At 38.4% G+C, this 17,558-nt stretch overlaps 1 protein-coding gene across 1 annotated transcript in view; it reads left to right on the top strand.

The window, feature by feature from the left end:
• Positions 1-17,558, top strand: part of LOC140120064 (atrial natriuretic peptide receptor 1-like) — an 82,250-nt gene that overhangs the window by 42,525 nt on the left and 22,167 nt on the right. The window contains exons 18-21 of the mRNA XM_072139427.1: positions 5,017-5,110; positions 6,485-6,572; positions 11,261-11,400; positions 15,070-15,222. Coding sequence (XP_071995528.1) covers positions 5,017-5,110; positions 6,485-6,572; positions 11,261-11,400; positions 15,070-15,222 — 475 coding nt within the window. The remainder of the gene's footprint in view (positions 1-5,016; positions 5,111-6,484; positions 6,573-11,260; positions 11,401-15,069; positions 15,223-17,558) is intronic.

Here is a 17,558-nt window from a genome sequence, read left to right as displayed (position 1 = left end):
ATTCAGTGTTCATTAACTGGATGGCTGTGGGACGTGCAGTAACTCCTGGTCACTTTATATGAGAAAACAACCTGCTCTAGTAGAGCAAGTTGGCAATGGGTGTGTGGCGTCATACGGGAGCGGTACAGTGCAGCACACATGGGGCACCTTACCGTTCTGTAGCCGTGAAAAGGTAGGACATGTCCTATCTTTTCTCGGCATACGGCGCCGTGCACCATGTATCCCTATGGAGAGGGGCAGGGGTGAGCGGCGCCATCTCCCTGGTGCTGACGTGTGCCCGCCATGCTACAGTAGGGCCTGAATGTAGCCTTAAACAGTTATATATTTTAATAACATCCAACTGAAAAAATGTATATATAGATAAATTAAAATAGTTCACAATTAATTCTTACAGTGTAGTATACACTACAGACTTAGGCCTCAAGAATATTTAATCGTCTTTTTCTTTGAAGCTAATGCACATTCCCATTACTTTCTTTTGCTTTATGCCCATCAAGCTGACTGCCACATAGAGCAGGTCCTATTCCTGCTTGTCTTTGCCCATCAAATTCCCCTGCTTGCTGCCTGCAAAGTGCACACATTTGTATGCATGAGGCCTTATACAAAATTGACCATTAAAAGAACAACACACTAGGAAACCTAGTTGAATTTAATACATAAAAATGACACAAATAACAGTATGACATATACAGGGGTTTACAGCTACTGGTTGACATGTAATCCCTCAAATATGGGCTGTGTAATTATCCTGAATTAGGTTTGTCAGGTTTGTGGCTTTAAAATAACATATTCTCTAAGGGGGTGGCATACATATTTGTACAATATAACCTATAAAATAGTAATTTCATCACTAATGAATACTTAGACAGCCATAGGGAATTAATAATCCCCCAGGCTATCCTCCTGTATTCTTGTACCTAATAGTAAAAGTTTAGGAATATTATTTTAGGGAATTACTACTAACATACAGGCAGCAGTTTTTCAGAGACAACTTCATGTATACTGTACTGACAATCTGTGCAATACAGAAAATCGTCTGTCATTGTTTTGGAGGTCCAATATTCACTTACATATCAATTTTTCTGTCAATAACAGTATTGACTAAAATTAAATCCCAAAAGGGAACAGTAATGGTAACACAGATGGTTTATTTTAAAAAAAATTAAGACCTTCTCAACTGCCCCTGGTGCTGCTTTCCAAGTGCTACCCCCATTCCTTCTGTTTCTAGCTCATAGAGAGGAAGCAGTAAGGCTCCCTTGATCACTGAAGGCTAATCACTATTTTTGCACACATGATTGGCTCATGCCTGTTATTGGACTATAGGAGTAAAGAATCCGGGGTTGTACCACTGGTTACATTTTTGTTTAATTTTACACCTCTTTTAATAAGCATTGTATTTTCAGGTTAGTGAAGAAAACCTCATGCACACATTGCAGATTCATGTGCAAATTTTACATCATGATACAGTAGCATTAAAGGGGCTGTCCATTTCCCACAAATAAATCCTATGGTTTGTATGATGAAATATTATACAGTTTGCTGTTATTATATAAGAACTAGAGATGAGCGAGTATACTCGTCCGAGCTTGATGCTTGGACGAGTATTTCCCATGCTCGAGATCGAGCATTTAATTAAAAAAACACAATGAAGAACAATGAAGAATAGAATAAAAACAGTTAACACAGGATCATTTAAGTGAAAAACACAGTGAAAAACACAGTGCAGAATAGATTACAGATGTTCGGCACATCTGCTTACTTGTCGGAAGATACGCGCGAAACGGTGCGGACGAAATGGCATGTGAAGAACAATATATATATGTGTGAAGAACACATTGAAGAACACGGTGAGCAGCACAGAGACACCGGGGAGCAGCACAGAGACACTGGGGAGCCAGAACGGAGACATCGGGGAGCCAGAACAGAGACATCGGGGAGCCAGAACGGAGACATCGGGGAGCCAGGACATAGACATCGGGGAGCCAGGACATAGACATCGGGGAGCCAGGACATAGACATCGGGGAGCCAGGACATAGACATCGGGGAGCAAGGACATAGACATCGGGGAGCCAGAACGGAGACACTGGGGAGCCAGAACGGAGACACTGGGGAGCCAGAACGGAGACACCGGGGAACCAGAACGGAGACATCGTGGAGCCAGAACGGAGACATCGGGGAGCCAGGACAGAGACATCGGGGAGCCAGGACAAAGACATCGGGGAGCCAGGACAGAGACATTGTGGATCCAGGACAGAGACATCGGGGAGCCAGGACATAGACATCAGGAAGGGCAGAGAGATCGGGGAGACTTCAGTGGAAGAAGAGGAGCGGATCCCGGGACAGCGTATCTCCCGACAAGTAAGCAGATGTGCCGAACATCTGCAATCTATTCTTCACTGTGTTTTTCACTGCGTTTTTCACTTAAATGATCCTGTGTTCACTGTGTTCACTGTTTTTATTCTATTCTTCACTGTTCTTCACATCTCCTAACTTGTCGAGAGATAATATACGCGCGGAACAGTGAAGAATAGATTGCAGATGTTTGCATACATCTGCAAACTTATGAGAAGACATTCTTTTTCAATTAAATAACACATTTTATTCCCGAACCATGGTCCCTTTGAAAAATGAGCACTCGAGCATCAGGAAAAGTTTGTCTCGAATAACGAGCACTCGAGAATTTTAGTGCTCGCTCATCTCTAATAAGAACCTTTATGGTTTATAACCAGTGGATCAGAAAATCAAAGCTCAGCCTTGTAACAAGCCGTTCACTTGGGTAGCTTTACATGAGCTTGAACTTGTTTTTTATCCACATAAAATAAATAATAAAGTTTCCTTTTGAATTACATCAAGCAAAGATCTAAAAAAGGAATTGATACTGAAAGTATATTGGTAAAATGTTATGATTATTGAGTATACAAACAAGAATATTTATTTGCTAAAACAGGACAGCTTCTTTACAGCTACAAAAATGTACCAATATACCAAAATTAGATTGTTCTAGTAATGTTTTAATCTTTTAACCAAAAAATAATATGTTGTGTAACATCTGGGCAGGACAAGCTGAACTTTTAATTTTAAGTCCAACCTTTTAATAACTTTTAATTTAAATATTTCTGGGTATTGAAATGCAGAAAAATCATTAAATCAGACATTGGACATTCTTTTTGGTTATGGGGTTCACTGTATGGGATAATTATTTGAATATTTCAGACATTTTATGATGCAAGGATAGCTATTGGTGCACATTTACTAAGAACATTGCTAACTGCACTTTGTGCAGTTTGCCTGTGTATAGTGCAGATAGCACCATATTTAAGACTTCTGGCACACGTTCTGCATGAATATGCGCTCTCTACATTGCCCCTAGAGAGTGCACCACTTTTTTTGGGTGCACCTTTAACATAGGGCGTGTAACACATTTCTGTCGGACTTTGCTTGTTAAATCTGGTGCACGGTCCGACTTCAGTGCAGAAATTTGTGTCGCATGAAGAATAGCGCAGCTTTGCCACAAAACGAGTGCGTGTGACACAAATTTGGCACAGTTTGCATCTGAAAGAATGTGCAAAGTCTGACAGAAAACTGGCGCACAGCCCTAACTGTGTTTATGGTTTACTTTATTTTTATGCTTTCTACAAAAATGGGAGTGATTTGAATTTTAGATCTTTTTTTAATGAAAAAAACAAACTGTTATTATTTTTGGCCTCTAGGGTGTTTGAACACTGTTGGAGTTTAAGCTCTTATACCCAAAGGGGTGCTAGCCTTTATTTTTCTATAATAAAATGTAATTATAATTTTCTATAAACCTATGTTAGTTTTTCAGGAATATATAATCTGCAGTAAGACATTAGTCTAAACTGCACCATCATTTCCTCTTAGTCAAAAATACTTCTATGACTACATTACTTTGATTCCTGAATGCTGAAGCTCTATTTCAGTCTATGCAGTATTCCCATCACTAGTTCACCAGAGCTTTAGTCTGCTCCTAATGCAACGGTTTGTCTTACTTTGCAGTTTTAGATAAGACTGAATTGCATCTTCACTATGTGACTACATCCCTACGGTCAAGGTGTAAGAAGATTAATTGCTTGGTCTTGACCCTGCATTGGGGAACTGCCTAATACATCATATAATTTAATTTCCTCTGCTAAGTGGGATCTTTCCATAAGACATGTCTACTGAACACCTATTTAATTTGCAAAAATAAATATGACACTCTAATAATTTAAAGCCAAATTCAAACGCAAGATGGTAATCTCTTCCTTCTTTTTGGGTATTTAGTTGGTTTTCCAAGTTAAAAGCTAAATAAGAGGTAATTCAAAAATGATTAGATCCATTCTGTAGATTCCCCCAACCTCACTAAGTATAACAAAATCCATCTGTTGAGTGAGGATAAGAACAAACAATAATTTAAACATAAGCATAGGCATCAACTGAAACTCTAAAAAAAGCAAAGGTGGATGATTAGAAATGCAGGGACATTCGTCATTTGGAAATTCCAATATACCATGTAAATATCCTCAAATTGGAAATACAACAAAATGCCAAAATCAGAAGAAAAAAAAACTGAACACAAAGAACAATGTAAAACAGATTAAAACATAAATAAATAACTTAACAATAAATCACAGGTTATTCTTCAGTCCCCTTTACACTAGCCACTGGTCATTATACTTTAAACCATTTGAATAACAGTCACTCACATAATTGAATAAAATCGAAAAATAATGGTGTTCAAAAATAAGTAATATTAATTATAATAAAATGATATTTTAGATAAATCAGACAGTAAAATGTTTTTTAATATGTATGGTTATTGTTAAATGTTATGGAAATATGGCTAGCCTATGCAAACAGTCCTTGGTTTGTAAGCTGAAGAGCCTTTTTCTTCTAAAAGGAGATGATGCATTGTTCCCTTAAATGTCACACAACGTTGCTGTTAAAGTGGCTGTATTATTGTACCATGTATACAGGGACAGTTCTGGATAATGAATGAATGTTATTCTTTACATTAGATGGAAAAATATAGTAAACATCTGGAGCTATTAGTTGCAGAGCGAACTCAAGATCTAATGCATGAAAAACAAAAAACTGACCGTCTTTTATACAGTAAGTCAATTTTCCTTTCCTTCAATGTTTACTGAATGTATAATACTACAACTACAGTATTTCTATGTTGATTTTAGGATATGTAGTAAAAACATTTTCAGTTAGATTCTGGTGACATCAATCCCACCAATCAGCAGAACTTCTCTAAATCTATGATGGCAGATCAGTTTTAATCTGTTCTAATTATTAATAGCCATGGGGGTCATCTATTTTATAGACTTTTTTTGGGGTGGGGGCTAGGGCTTTTTTGATTTATCTTTGTGGGTGTATAATCTGGCAAAGAAGTTTTTGCAACTTTTTTTTTCTTGCAAATTTTCCCTATGCCAACACAGGAGTGCAAACATTTTTGGCACCAAAAAGTGCAACATTTTCAAACGACAATATCTGGATTCTAAAGAAAAAATTAGGTGCAATATTGCATCATTGCAAAACTCAGTTGCTACAAACTTTGCTGAGCAGGTGGAAAATGTAGATGATCCAACAGAAATACACTAGCAGTGTCGGACTTCAGGAAAGGAAGCAGCGGTAGGCATATATTAGATGGAGCCGTGGATGATATACTATGTATCATCTAATGGTGTTCAACATTATACAAAAAGTCCTTTGAAGTATTCCACAATATAGTAGAGAGAGGCGGTACTCACCGATGTAGATACAAAGTTAGGTTCCTGATAGTGGGTTCGCCCTTACTAGGGTGGTTTATCCCAGTCTGACAGCTAGCGCCAAGCCTGGTTGTGGTTGCGCTTTTGCTGGACAGGTGCTGACAATAACAGAGTAAAAGCTATGTCTTAGCAGTCATGTTTATAAGTGATCCAACATGACAAATACCAACATTTCTATCTTATCTAGCGTAGACCTCGTAACCAATGAATGATCAAAATGGACAGGAAAAGAAAACATAAAAGGAAGTAGATGGAAACTCATAGAAAAACATGTAAATCATTCAAATCATTGACAGGTTGCTGTTCACCTGCCAAGTACTGCACGTATAGTATCGATACATGTAGGCGTCAATGGCTCTAAAAAGAAAGTGCTTAGACCATGCTCTGCACTTATGTGCTACATCTTTCAATAAAGGAAGTTTATATCTACATCGGTGAGTGCCACCTCTACTATATTCTGGAAAATGTACATAACTTACCTCCCATAGGTATGCAGGTGACTGGCCTGCACAAACTATGGAAGGAAGTGATTGTGAGGGTGAAAAAATGACAGTGGCAATAATGACAAATTGATCACTAGTTTTTTTTTAGAGAGCAACATAAATTAGATTAAAGTTCACAAAGTTCCATTGTGAAAATAGATTTCTATAGTTTTTCTAATATTGATAATTTGTAGCAGTATATAATACTGTTGATTTTTTTTTTCATCAAGGCATGCTACCGAAACAGGTTGCAGATGATCTAAGACAAGGGAAACCTTCACAAGCTCAGAGTTATAGCAGCGCAACTGTGTTTTTCAGGTAGGATTTTAAAAATAAATATCAACTATAAAACTATGACCAAAACTACAATCCTATTGGTGATTTATATCTATTGACTTTAGAAGACATCCTACGCTTAAAGGGGTATTCCCACTAAGACAAGTTAATTATAGGTACTCAGGATAACAAAATAACACATTCATTAATTCACTGTTATTAACAAAAATACAGCATTTTACAGATATAATTCCATCTTGATTAAAATTGTAAAGTAAGGGGTAAAAATAATCTTTATTGCGTAAACATCACAAGGGGATTTAAATTTGAGAATTTTCTTTGGTGGGCAACCCCCTTTAAAATGATTTTCCCCTAAATGTCATCTATTGCCGGCCTGCTGAGATCCCCAGTGAGCACAACAACAGGAGCCACAATAGGGGCTGCCATCTTGTCTGTACTTTTTCTCTCCAAATGCGAAAAAAGGTCACGGTCCAGCCAAAAATCCAATTCAACAAGACTTTATTCTACACGCATCATAAAAGGTTCCAATACATTTTTTGCGTCTTGGTGTCTACGCGTTTCGAGCGGAGGCTCCGCTCTTAATCATGACAAACATGAGCTGGTAATTTTCCGTTTTAAAGTACTACAAGTCTGCTGTGAGCTGGTAATTTTCCGTTTTAATGTACTTTTTCTCTGCCATGTTATAAGTATTTAGCAATATGCATAACAGTTTCATGGCCAGTAATATTCCTCATTGTGGTCCAGGGAGAGTTTTCTAGGCATACTCTGTGCAGATGAAAGGTAGTAGAAAAGCAGGGCCATCGTGTTTTGTCATTAGGGGATTCAGTGATGCTGTTTCTGCTGAGTAGTTATCTTCTATTGCTGTCCTGTCTTATCTGTGGTGTAAATGAGAGGACTGCTGAAAAAGAAACACTCACAGATTTTACAAACGTCAATGATTAAACTTTGTGGCTAGGGTGAAATGTGCATTACATAATTATATAATATGTTTCTTGCATATAAAAAGAGAGATAGAGAATTTAAAAAATTTTCATTATAAATTCCAAAAAAATATAGTATAGTTTTATAGTGAAAGAAAGGGTTCATGTGTTGGTGACACATTTGGTAAGAAATGGTTTAGACCTACTACAATATTTTTTAATAAACGTTAATGTAACTTTTTGTATATAAACATGACAATTAGTTTGTGTCAATGGGGGCCGGGATATAAAGTAACAATAGGGGGATGTGGGTTTGTGGCAACATTACTTTTTATACAGATTTGGGTTTTTATTTATTCATTTATTTATTCTAGGCAGGGGGGGGTAATAAACCATTCCTGGCTTATCTTTGGGATTTCCTACTGTCACTGACAGCCATCCCTCCATCTTGTGCAGTTGCAGACTTTCTAAGCAAATACAACCACCAGGTTTTTTTCTGCTTTGATACTACATTTTATTTTTAAACAGTTACAGCTAAAGGGGTTTTTCCATTAAAGAAAGTTTTCAAATTTGAATCCTCTAATGATCAATAAAGATCATTTTTATCCCCTTACTTTGCAATTTTAGTCAGTTTTATTGCAGTTTTTGGCCCTAACACTCCACAGACAGGTCAATGTAAGATTTCAGAGTGTGGGCAGGGAATTTCTAAGCAGACACATTATGATTCCTCTATGCTATGAGATGCTGTGTGCTGACAATGTGCTTAGATTATCAGGGTACAGGTTTTATCTGCACTTTCATTTAGCTTCTGAACATTCTACTAGTTTTGACACAGAAAAAGAAAGATGAGACAGGACAGATGAGAGATGATGAGATCAATAAGATGGATATAAAGCACAATAGCACACATCTTTTAGAATTAGTGCAACTGCACTTTGCGCAGTTTGCCTATGGAGTGTGCAAGATTAATCAAAAATGGTGCATAGTCTTCATTAATCTGGCGCCCCTTGCACTGCTCTGGAAGTGTGCGCATTTTTTTTTTCGTGTATTTTGCTCATGCGCAGACAGAATTGTGACGCACGTCAGTAATTAATGTGCCGCAAACTCCGACTAAGATCTAACACGCCCCTTTAGGTGCGCATTTTTTCTGTTTTGTCAGACACAGTGCAGCCGTAGCACAAAACTGGCCCAGACACTTTATAAATACATGTGCAAGCAGTTTGCACATTCTTTTCATTGCAAAGCCAGACAGAAAAGTGGTGCAAACTCCTTAGTAAATGTGGGCTAAGAACACTCTCAACTCTGCTAACTCACCTAATCAATAAAATGCAGAGTCAGCTCTACTATAAAGACCTTATCTATCTGTAGCTTTTAGAGTAATTCTCTACACTGCTGCCACTGCTGCTTGCTAACAGGAAATGCCTGTGCCTAAGCTGGTCTTGTATTGTGGGGTGATGGGCAGGAGGCAGAGAGCACTGCAGTGTGCAGATAAGAGAAACTATTTATGAGAAGAATCTGACCATAGTCAGAAGATTTACCATTGGATCCTGTTGCAAACAAATGTGTAAACACCAGGACTGTTAGAGACGGGTTGGAATTATATTTATGAAATGCTGTATTTTTGTTAATAACAGTGAATTAGAGAATGTGTTATTTTGTTATCCTGATATATTTAAGAATCTTGTCTTCGTGGGAATACCCCTTTAAGGATACATTAGATAAAAAGTAATATGTTTTTAACCCAGGTCACATAGGCACATTTTACAAGGACACATCCTTTCATCTGTGAATATTATAAGATTGATTAACCTTTAGGTAGTTGCTCTGGAGATATTTCATACTTACAGCCATTAATAATCCCACATAACTACTGTGGATCTCCAGTCCGGTCACTGACACAAAAATAATGTTAGGAGTTATATATTTTAAGCATGATCTTCACAGAGGGCTCCTTTAGTGTGGGAGCTAGCACTTCCACAGATATGTAGAAAATATAGTAGAGCATTTTTAAATTATGTGACATAATGTAATATTTGAATGCAAGAATAGGAGCATTTCTATTTTGTTGTTTTTATTAGAGATGAGCGAGTATATTCATCTGAGCTTGATGCTTGTTTGAGTATTAGAGTACTCGAAACGGCTCGTTGCTCGGACGAGAATTTCGCCTGCTCGAGATCGAGCATTTACTTAAGAAAACACAGTGAAGAACAGTGAAGAATACAATGAAAACAGTGAACACTGGGAACACAGGATCATTTAAGTGAAGAACACAGTGAAGAACACATTGCAGATGTATACGGAAACATCTGCAATGTGTTCTTCACACATATTGTTCTTCACTTACTATTGTGAAGAACACCGTTCTGCATGCGTGTCTTCGGATAAGTTAGCAGATGTACGGCAACATCTGCAATTTGTTCTTCAGTGTTCTTTCAATGTGTTTTTCCAATGAAAAGATCTGCAAACATCTGCAATGTGTTCTTTAATGTTCTTTCAATGTGTTCTTTCAGTGAAAAATGCTCGAGTCTCCCATTGATTTCAATGGGGTTCGTTATTCAATACCAGCATCGGGGAAAAGTTTGACTCGAGTAACAAGCACTCGAGCATTTTAGTGCTCACTCATCTCTAGTTTTTATTAATTGTTTTATAGTTTTTTTTGTGAAATTAGGACATACTTTACATATGGGCAGTACAGAACTAAGGAAAGTCATCATGTAGTAGTCTGTTAATTACAATAGGACATAAAACAAAAATAACAGTAATGTCCTTATATATGTATCCAGGTGTCTAAGCTTTTTGTTTACATATTACATTGGTGGTCAATTATTTATTTTAACTTTTCTATGTTTTCAGAGTAGGAGTCATTCTGCCTCATAGAAGGTGCTCCTGTTTGTGTTTGTCTTTATAAACTCATTGCTACAAAATTTGGCACAGTGAACCAGAGCAGCTAGTAGATTGTGCAAAAGAAAACTCAACAATCTTCAGCTATTCCATGATTTCTCATCCAGTATCAGACACCGTTATAAATCTATTGGGCTAGCAGAAGACTATCTAGTCCTACTCTACCATGGTCTAATGTGAGACACTGATAAATGTTCCCCTGTATCTCCCTTCCAAAATACTGCAGAATAAAAATACTATACCATGGTTAAATGAAATTTTAGAAGAGATAATGCTAAAATGCAGCCACTTAGGAAGGATATAACCCATCTCTAAAGGTCACAAAAAATATCTGAACCTACCAATTTCAGGGGTTTCAGACAACCATCTTAGAGTGTAGTGAGCCTCTGACAAGTTGGAATTGGTAGATAGCAGCCCCTTTTCTCAGTACTGTATAACACCGTTTAGTACATGTGATGCATTGTCAGCAACAGGGTAAGTTTGACAAACAATACCAAAAACCAAAATTCAACAACTAAATATATGAAATGTTCAATAATTCTATATAATCATTCTTAAATGTACAACGGGTTGGTGCTAAGCAATATCTTAAAGGTGTATTCCCTTAAATATACTTAGGATAACAAAATAACACATTCTCTCATTCATTTTTTTAATTTTCTTATTGTAATTGTTCAGTATTCTAGTGTACCTAGGATAGCAACGTTGCACATTTTGCTATATCCCTTAATCCGTGACGCCCCATTAGGTATAATTATAAAACCCCCTAACAAATGTCCACTGAATTGACAGGTGAATATGTGGAGCTAGGTTTGCCTTTTTATACAATACGTCATGATGCAATAAGTTTTTTAACAAATGCATTATGTGCTTGTTGTATCTTTCTAGTGACATTGTTGGTTTTACTCATTTATCAAGCACCAGTACCCCTTACCAGGTGGTAGATTTCCTTAACAAACTCTACACTACCTTTGATGACATCATTGACAACTATGATGTGTATAAAGTGGAGACAATAGGTGATGCCTGTAAGTAACTTTTATAATAAAAATAAGTTGTGCAGAAACAATTACTTTTCTTATCTACACATAAAAAGGTGAAAGAAGATCTCCACCCAAAACTAAAATGTACATCTCATTAGCTACTGTACTTGTCAACATACCCTTAAAGTGAATATCCACCCTTCAACACCATTTTTTTTAAACCAAAAGAAGGGGTAAATTTTTTATGCATAAAAGATATATATATATATATATATATATATATATATATATATACACTATATTGAGACTATATACACTCACCGGCCACTTTATTAGGTACACCATGCTAGTAACGGGTTGGACCCCCTTTTGCCTTCAGAACTGCCTCAATTCTTCGTGGCATACATTCAACAAGGTGCTGGAAGCATTCCTCAGAGATTTTGGTCCATATTGACATGATGGCATCACACAGTTGCTGCAGATTTGTCGGCTGCACATCCATGATGCGAATCTCCCGTTCCACCACATCCCAAAGATGCTCTATTGGATTGAGATCTGGTGACTGTGGAGGCCATTTGAGTACAGTGAACTCATTGTCATGTTCAAGAAACCAGTCTGAGATGATTCCAGCTTTATGACATGGCGCATTATCCTGCTGAAAGTAGCCATCAGATGTTGGGTACATTGTGGTCATAAAGGGATGGACATGGTCAGCAACAATACTCAGGTAGGCTGTGGCATTGCAACGATGCTCAATTGGTACCAAGGGGCCCAAAGAGTGCCAAGAAAGTATTCCCCACACCATGACACCACCACCACCAGCCTGAACCGTTGATACAAGGCAGGGTGGATCCATGCTTTCATGTTGTTGACGCCAAATTCTGACCCTACCATCCGAATGTCGCAGCAGAAATCGAGACTCATCAGACCAGGCAACGTTTTTCCAATCTTCTACTGTCCAATTTCGATGAGCTTGTGCAAATTGTAGCCTCAGTTTCCTGTTCTTAGCTGAAAGGAGTGGCACCCGGTGTGGTCTTCTGCTGCTGTAGCCCATCTGCCTCAAAGTTCGACGTACTGTGCGTTCAGAGATGCTCTTCTGCCTACCTTGGTTGTAACGGGTGGCGATTTGAGTCACTGTTGCCTTTCTATCAGCTTGAACCAGTCTGTCCATTCTTCTCTGACCTCTGGCATCAACAAGGCATTTCCGCCCACAGAACTGCCACTCACTGGATGTTTTTTCTTTTTCAGACCATTCTCTGTGAACCCTAGAGATGGTTGTGCATGAAAATCCCAGTAGATCAGCAGTTTCTGAAATACTTAGACCAGCCCTTCTGGCACCAACAACCATGCCACGTTCAAAGGCACTCAAATCACCTTTCTTCCCCATACTGATGCTCGGTTTGAACTGCAGGAGATTGTCTTGACCATGTCCACATGCCTAAATGCAGTCTGAGTTGCCGCCATGTGATTGGCTGATTAGAAATTAAGTGTTAACGAGCAGTTGGACAGGTGTATCTAATAAAGTGGCCGGTGAGTGTATATTTGTATAAATAGAGTTGATCAGTGTGACATTATATTAGATCACATTATTTATTTTTAAGGCACCTTAATATTGCTTGTAATGGTTTCAGTGTTTTAGCTTGCCGTTCCAACATTTCCTTGGCAAGCTCTGCAAACGGCGCAGATATGTTATCTTTATTTTCTGTATCTTTTCTGTAAATGAGGTAGTAGGAAGACTGTGGTTGACACTTTTATACCACATTTATCAAGCCTAAAGTACTATAATAAATTTGACCTACAAAATACAGAAGAGTGTCCAAAGCACACCCAAAGAAGCTGAGATGAGAAAATTAGGCAACATATATAATGCCTTGAAGGGAACCTGTCATCAGCAATTGGCTTAATAAACCACTACCAGTGTAATGTCAAACAGTGTAATACCTCCTAGTTTTTGTTTCTTTCATGGTCCAGTGGGGTGGCATCATCTAGAAAATCAACTTTGAAGTGAGATGTAAAATGGTTGTATAAAGTCAAGGAGGTGGAGAGTTTAACACTGAAATTAAAGTTAGGAGCTCTGAACCCCTCCGCGCCTTCATTAAAGTTAAGAGGGCTTTCTGAGGAAGAGAGAGCATCACTACAGTGTTAAAACTCTGCCTCCTTGACTTACAACAAATTCACATCTCACTTCAAAATTGATTTTCTGGATGAGACCACCACACTGGGTCATGAAAGAAACACAATCTGGAAGGTGTTCAGCTCCTTGGCAACATACTGGTAGTGGCTTATTAGGTCACTTTGGGGGCTGCAGTGGGCTGAGCATGAGGCAGGTGGAAGCGTGAATACCCAACACACAATATTTACTATAGCCTTCACCAGAAAACTTGCGGAGACTATAGCTCAACCCTAGTGGAGATGCCTTCTGGATACACATATAGGCCACAGTCTATAAGTAGATCTGGGACACTAGCGGGGGAATATAAAGACTGGCATGCAAACCGCCGGTCTTAATAAATTCCCTCCGCACAAAAACACATGTTGTTAAATATATGAAGCCTTGTAAGATATTTCTTCTGCTTAAAGAAAGATTGCTGAAAATCACAGCAGATTTCTATCGTCAGGTTCTTTTTAATACATACTTTTTAGCACATGCAAATACAAGACAGCTTGTTATTTATTGTATTAGAGAAAAATGCCTCTACCTCCATTTTTATTTTATCCCTGCTGTTTACCCCTCTTAAACTTACCGCTCTTAATCTTATTACTAGAACACAATGAATAGTGGGTCACAAAGGCATCAGATATGGGAATAGTGAGAGACATGAAAGATATAGACACACACAGAAATCCTTGAAGGGAACCTGTCACCAGGGACCTCATTTTCACTAAAGACAGATTGCAAAAGCCCATGACACCTGCAGTGCAAAAATGCCTCTCTGCCTTTTCTAAGCATTTGCATTACAATATAATTGTGTGTTATAACTTACTCTTGCATCCTGACAAAATCCTGGGGTAGTCACATGGGCTGGACTTTGGTTTGGATGCATTTCCAAAAACAACATGTGTGACTTGTCTGAGCTGCAGACAGCCTCCATCTTTGTGCTCCTGTACAGCTTGTCCATCCCCCACTGATGTCAGGCTGACCAAGCTGTGAGCTCTGAGAAGGAGCAGGAGGTGGAGCTGTACAGGAGCACAAAGGTGGGGGCTATGCTCTGAGGAGTGAGTAACACAGACAAGGCACATGTTTTGAAATGCATCCAAACCAAAGTACAGCCCCTGTGACTACCCCAGTCAGGATTTTGTCAGGGTGCAAGGGTGAGTAATAACACACAATTATATTGTAATGCAAATGCTTAGAAAAGGCAGAGAGGCATTTTTGCACTGCAGGTGTCATGGACTTTAACAATCTGCCTTTAGTGAAAATGAGGTCCCCGGTGACAGGTTCCCTTTAATGTCCAGCAACTTGTTTGTAAATAAAATACAAACACTTTTTTATTGAAGATATACATTTATTGAATATACTGTACTGTATGAAAGATACAAATGCTTAGATTTAGTCCTATTATACTGCACTTCATTTAAAGGGGAGGGGGAGGATTTATCACAACTCTGACATGTTTATTCTGCTGCTTTTTGTGCCTAAAAAGTTATATAACAGTACTATATAACCTGTTCTTTAATTATTCCAGAGTACATGTATTTATTTATTCTATGTAGATATGGTTGTTTCTGGAGTTCCCAAAGAGAATGGTATTTACCACGCGAGTGAGATTGCAAGTATGGCATTAGACTTAGTTGCTGTGTGCAAAACTTTTCGAATACCACATAAGCCCAACACTCAGCTAAGAATACGTGCTGGAATTCATTCAGGTACGTGTATGTATAAAATATATAATGCTGGGGATAGTCCCCTTTAAAATCTGCACACATAATATCAAGTTTTGGAAAAATATATATCTAGTAGAGATTATTTACATATATATATATATATATATATATATATATATATATATATATATATGTTGTCAGAGACTATTAGAATGTCTACACACATAGTAGAATAACTGCAGAATTTACCAAATACAAATTCTGTAGCCATTCCTTAAAGATTAGAGATGAGCGAACATACTCGTCCGAGCTTGATGCTCGATCGAGCATTAGTGTACTTGTAACTGCTCGTTGCTCGGACGAGTATTTCGCCCGCTCGAGAAAATGGCAGCTCCCGCCGTTTTGCTTTTTGGCGGCCAGAAACAGAGCCAATCACAAGCCAGGAGACTCTGCACTCCACCCAGCATGACGTGGTACCCTTACACGTAGATAGCAGTGGTTGGCTGGCCAGATCAGGTGACCCTGGGATAGACTAGCCGCTGCCCGCGCTGCTCGGATCATTCTCTGTCTGGATGCCGCTAGGGAGAGAGCTGCTGCTGGTCAGGGAAAGCGTTAGGGTGTTCTATTAGCTTACTGTTAGGCAGGAGTGATTCTACAACAACCCAACAGCCCTTCTTAGGGCTACAATAACGTTATAATTTTTTATTTTTTTTATTTGCAGCTAGTACCATATTGTGAGGAATTAGCAGGGGGACTTGCTACCGTTGTGTTTAGCTCTTAGTGACACACATATCCACCTCAAACACCAAAGTGGGAAAATTTATTAGGGGTTTGAGTAGAATTAGGCACAGTCTGCCAGTTTCTTTTTATTTTACGTTTATTGTTTTAATAACTCAGTGTCATCTCATCTTGCATAGTAGTGTGCTGTAATACTTGGCTAGAAAATAGCCATAGGAGAATACAAACGGCTTAATTACGCCTACAGTAGCGTTATATATATTTGTTTTCTGGTTGATCTGCTGGTGGCTGTAGTTGTTGCAGTGCATCTACTAGTAAATTGTGAGCAATTTGGAGTCAGACTTGCGACCACTGTGTTTTAGTGACGCACATATCCATCGCAAAGACCGAAGTGGGAAAATTTATTAGGGCCCGGGGTTGTATTTCAATTAGGCACAGTCTGCCATTTCCTTTTTTATTTTACGTTTATTTTTTTCATAACTCAGCGTCATCTCATCTGGCATAGTAGTGTGCTGTAATACTTGGCTAGAAAATAGCCATAGGAGAATACAAACGGCTTAATTACGCCTACAGTAGCGTTATATATATTTGATTTCTGGTTGATCTGCTGGTGGCTGTAGTTGTTGCAGTGCATCTACTAGTAAATTGTGAGCAATTTGGAGTCAGACTTGCGACCACTGTGTTTTAGTGACGCACATATCCATCGCAAAGACCGAAGTGGGAAAATTTATTAGGGCCCGGGGTTGTATTTCAATTAGGCACAGTCTGCCATTTCCTTTTTTATTTTACGTTTATTTTTTTCATAACTCAGCGTCATCTCATCTGGCATAGTAGTGTGCTGTAATACTTGGCTAGAAAATAGCCATAGGAGAATACAAACGGCTTAATTACGCCTACAGTAGCGTTATATATATTTGATTTCTGGTTGATCTGCTGGTGGCTGTAGTTGTTGCAGTGCATCTACTAGTAAATTGTGAGCAATTTGGAGTCAGACTTGCGACCACTGTGTTTTAATGACGCACATATCCATCGCAAAGACCGAAGTGGGAAAATTTATTAGGGCCCGGGGTTGTATTTCAATTAGGCACAGTCTGCCATTTCCTTTTTTATTTTACGTTTATTTTTTTCATAACTCAGCGTCATCTCATCTGGCATAGTAGTGTGCTGTAATACTTGGCTAGAAAATAGCCATAGGAGAATACAAACGGCTTAATTACGCCTACAGTAGCGTTATATATATTTGATTTCTGGTTGATCTGCTGGTGGCTGTAGTTGTTGCAGTGCATCTACTAGTAAATTGTGAGCAATTTGGAGTCAGACTTGTGACCACTGTGTTTTAGTGACGCACATATCCATCGCAAAGACCGAAGTGGGAAAATTTATTAGGGCCCGGTGTTGGATTTCAATTAGGCACAGTCTGCCATTTCCTTTTTTATTTTACGTTTATTTTTTTCATAACTCAGCGTCATCTCATCTGGCATAGTAGTGTGCTGTAATACTTGGCTAGAAAATAGCCATAGGAGAATACAAACGGCTTAATTACGCCTACAGTAGCGTTATATATATTTGATTTCTGGTTGATCTGCTGGTGGCTGTAGTTGTTGCAGTGCATCTACTAGCAAATTGTGAGCAATTTGGAG

This window comes from Engystomops pustulosus, chromosome 1 (genome assembly GCF_040894005.1).
Source record: "Engystomops pustulosus chromosome 1, aEngPut4.maternal, whole genome shotgun sequence".
Classification (NCBI taxonomy): domain Eukaryota; kingdom Metazoa; phylum Chordata; class Amphibia; order Anura; family Leptodactylidae; genus Engystomops; species Engystomops pustulosus.
The sequence above is the reverse complement of the archived record's forward strand: the minus strand, read 5'-3'. Positions and strand labels throughout refer to the sequence as shown.